Source organism: Myotis lucifugus, unplaced genomic scaffold (genome assembly GCF_000147115.1).
Source record: "Myotis lucifugus unplaced genomic scaffold, Myoluc2.0 scaffold_503, whole genome shotgun sequence".
NCBI lineage: Eukaryota > Metazoa > Chordata > Mammalia > Chiroptera > Vespertilionidae > Myotis > Myotis lucifugus.
In genome coordinates this window covers 151,827-153,997 of record NW_005871551.1, presented here as the reverse complement: position 1 = coordinate 153,997, position 2,171 = coordinate 151,827, and the positions used below count along the sequence as shown (strand labels likewise).

General features: G+C 60.4%; 1 protein-coding gene across 1 annotated transcript in view; it reads right to left on the bottom strand.

Annotated features, from left to right (window-relative positions):
- Positions 1 to 1,151, bottom strand: part of NELFCD (negative elongation factor complex member C/D) — a 16,842-nt gene extending 15,691 nt beyond the window's left edge. The window contains 2 exon segments of the mRNA XM_006103740.3: positions 1,032 to 1,043; positions 1,045 to 1,151. Of these exon segments, the coding sequence (XP_006103802.1) occupies positions 1,032 to 1,043; positions 1,045 to 1,119 (87 nt within the window). The 5' untranslated portion in view covers positions 1,120 to 1,151.
- Positions 1,152 to 2,171: the final 1,020 nt, after the last annotated feature.

Sequence of the window (2,171 nt, the reverse complement as noted above, 5' to 3'; positions counted from 1 at the left end):
CGATGCACAGGCATCTTTAAAATGTTTATTTTTTACCCTCACCTGAGAAAATTTTTTATGATTTAGAGAGGGAACACGGATCTGTTGCCTCCTGTACACACGGGATCAACCCTCAACCTAATATGTGCCTGACCTGAATCGACCCGGAAACCTTTCTGTACCGGGCGATGCTCCACCAACGCGGCCACCGGGCCGGGGCCAGCTACTTTCGTAAGCCGCACCCCGAAGACACATCCGCTCTGGGGGTGCCCTCAGCCTCCGGCTGCCCATGGCCAGGCTCAGCTGGGGGTGCGCACCTGCGGCCGGACGTTTCCCTCGCTCGTAGCTTCCCCCGCGTGGGCGTCACATCTACCCGCCTCTCTCCATCAGCAAGCTGGGCCCCCGGGGACAGGACAGGAGTCACAAAAATGGACCCAGCAGGATCGTCCCGAACTCAGCTCAGCCATCCCTTCACCTTCCCTGACTTCTCCCCCTCATCGGCGCAGGTACATGGCGCCATTGGGAGCGACAGTGCCCGCTCGCCGGGCCCAGCCCCATCGGCGCGAGCCCAGTGCGGGGCGGAACTGGGTCGTGGCTGAGGCTCGGTCAGTGGGGCGCAGCCCGGGCCGCCATGCCCCCTGCGCCCGCGCCCAGCGCCTCTGTTAGGCGAGGCGAGGCCCTGGCCCGACTCTGGCCTCGAAGGTGCCACGTGACAAACTTCAGGACGGGCCGCTCCCAACTCCACCCGCCACTGCGTCGGCCCGTCGGGCCCACGTGGGGGGCCGGCAGTTTGATGCAGTGGCAATGGCGGCAGGGACCTGGGGTCACCCGGTGTCACGACTGGCGCCGCCCTTGCCTTGCCCCCGCCCTGCGGGCCGCCAGGGCAGGCGCGGAGCCCACACGCCGCGTGCGTAGCCCTGGCGGGCGGGACGTAAGGGGCGGGCCCCGCCGGCCGGGGTGGGAGGCGACGGGCAGGGCGGCGCGCTGTGCTTGCACCACAAGGTGACCGCGGGGCCGACGCGGCGGGGGCGGGCCGCCCGGTGCCCCCTCACCTGGCCGCCGTCAAGCGTCGTCGCCCCGCTCGGCCGCGCTCACGAAGTACTCCTCGTCCATGATGGCGCCCGGCGCGGCCCCCGCCATCCTCTCCCGGGAGCGAGCGCGCGGCTACGGCGCATGCGACGGCGGGGCGGGAGTGCGCAACGCGCGGACCCGCGGCCCGGCCTCCCGCGGCCGTGCGCCTCGGGCCCAAGCGGGAGGCGGGGCGGGGCGGGGCCAAGTGGAAGGGGCGGGTCCAGGCCGAAAGGGGCGGGGCACCGGGAATTGCCCCAGGCTCGCTGATCCAGGTGCTGAGGGCCTGGAAGCTGGGTGGGGTGCGGGCCTAGGAAACTTCCTGGAGTGACCCTGGAGCACAGCCGGTTAGAAGTTTTGAACTAGAGCCATGCTTGGCCTGGGTTCGCATCCCCTCCACTTCTTCCCTGTGAATTTTAGTCCTGAAATCATCTGTTTCCTCATCGGACAACTGGCCCCATAGCAGGGCTGACTTATCAGACACAGGGTCTAGGGCCCACGAAAATGTTTTAATTTCTTTTAAATCAGAAGAACAGTAACTATTATGACAATGAATCCAGCTTGGATTACATTAGTATATGTATAATTGGTATAAAGAACTAATGCAGTATAATATGTAATTTTTAATATTTCTTTATGAAAGAAGGGCCCGTGAAGGCCAAAGTGCTTAGAGCCCACAAATGCAGCCCTAGAAAAGAGGACTTACTTCCTGCGGTAGCTGCTGAGAATAATGGAGATGATGCTTTTTAAGCCCATAGCATGGTTCTCAGCACATAGTAGGAGGTCCAAAAGCAAGAGCCTCCAGACTTCATGGAAAGTTTTGAACAAAGTTGTTAACACCCTCTGTTCTGGATGCTGTAAGGGCATCAGAAACAAGAGCGCTGGATACTGATAATAGGATGATTTCCGGAGGGCTCCCCAGGAAGGCACTGTGCTTTCATTCATTCCTTCTTTCATTCCTTTAAGCACTGTTTATTTACCTGTGCCTGACTCTATGCTACTTTTGGAGCTCATTGGTGAACAAATTGGACATGGTCCTTACCCTGAGGGAAGCTACATTCTACCCAGGGAGCTGAATGAGGGGAACAAATAAAATAATGACAGAGGATGACAAGTGCTAGTGT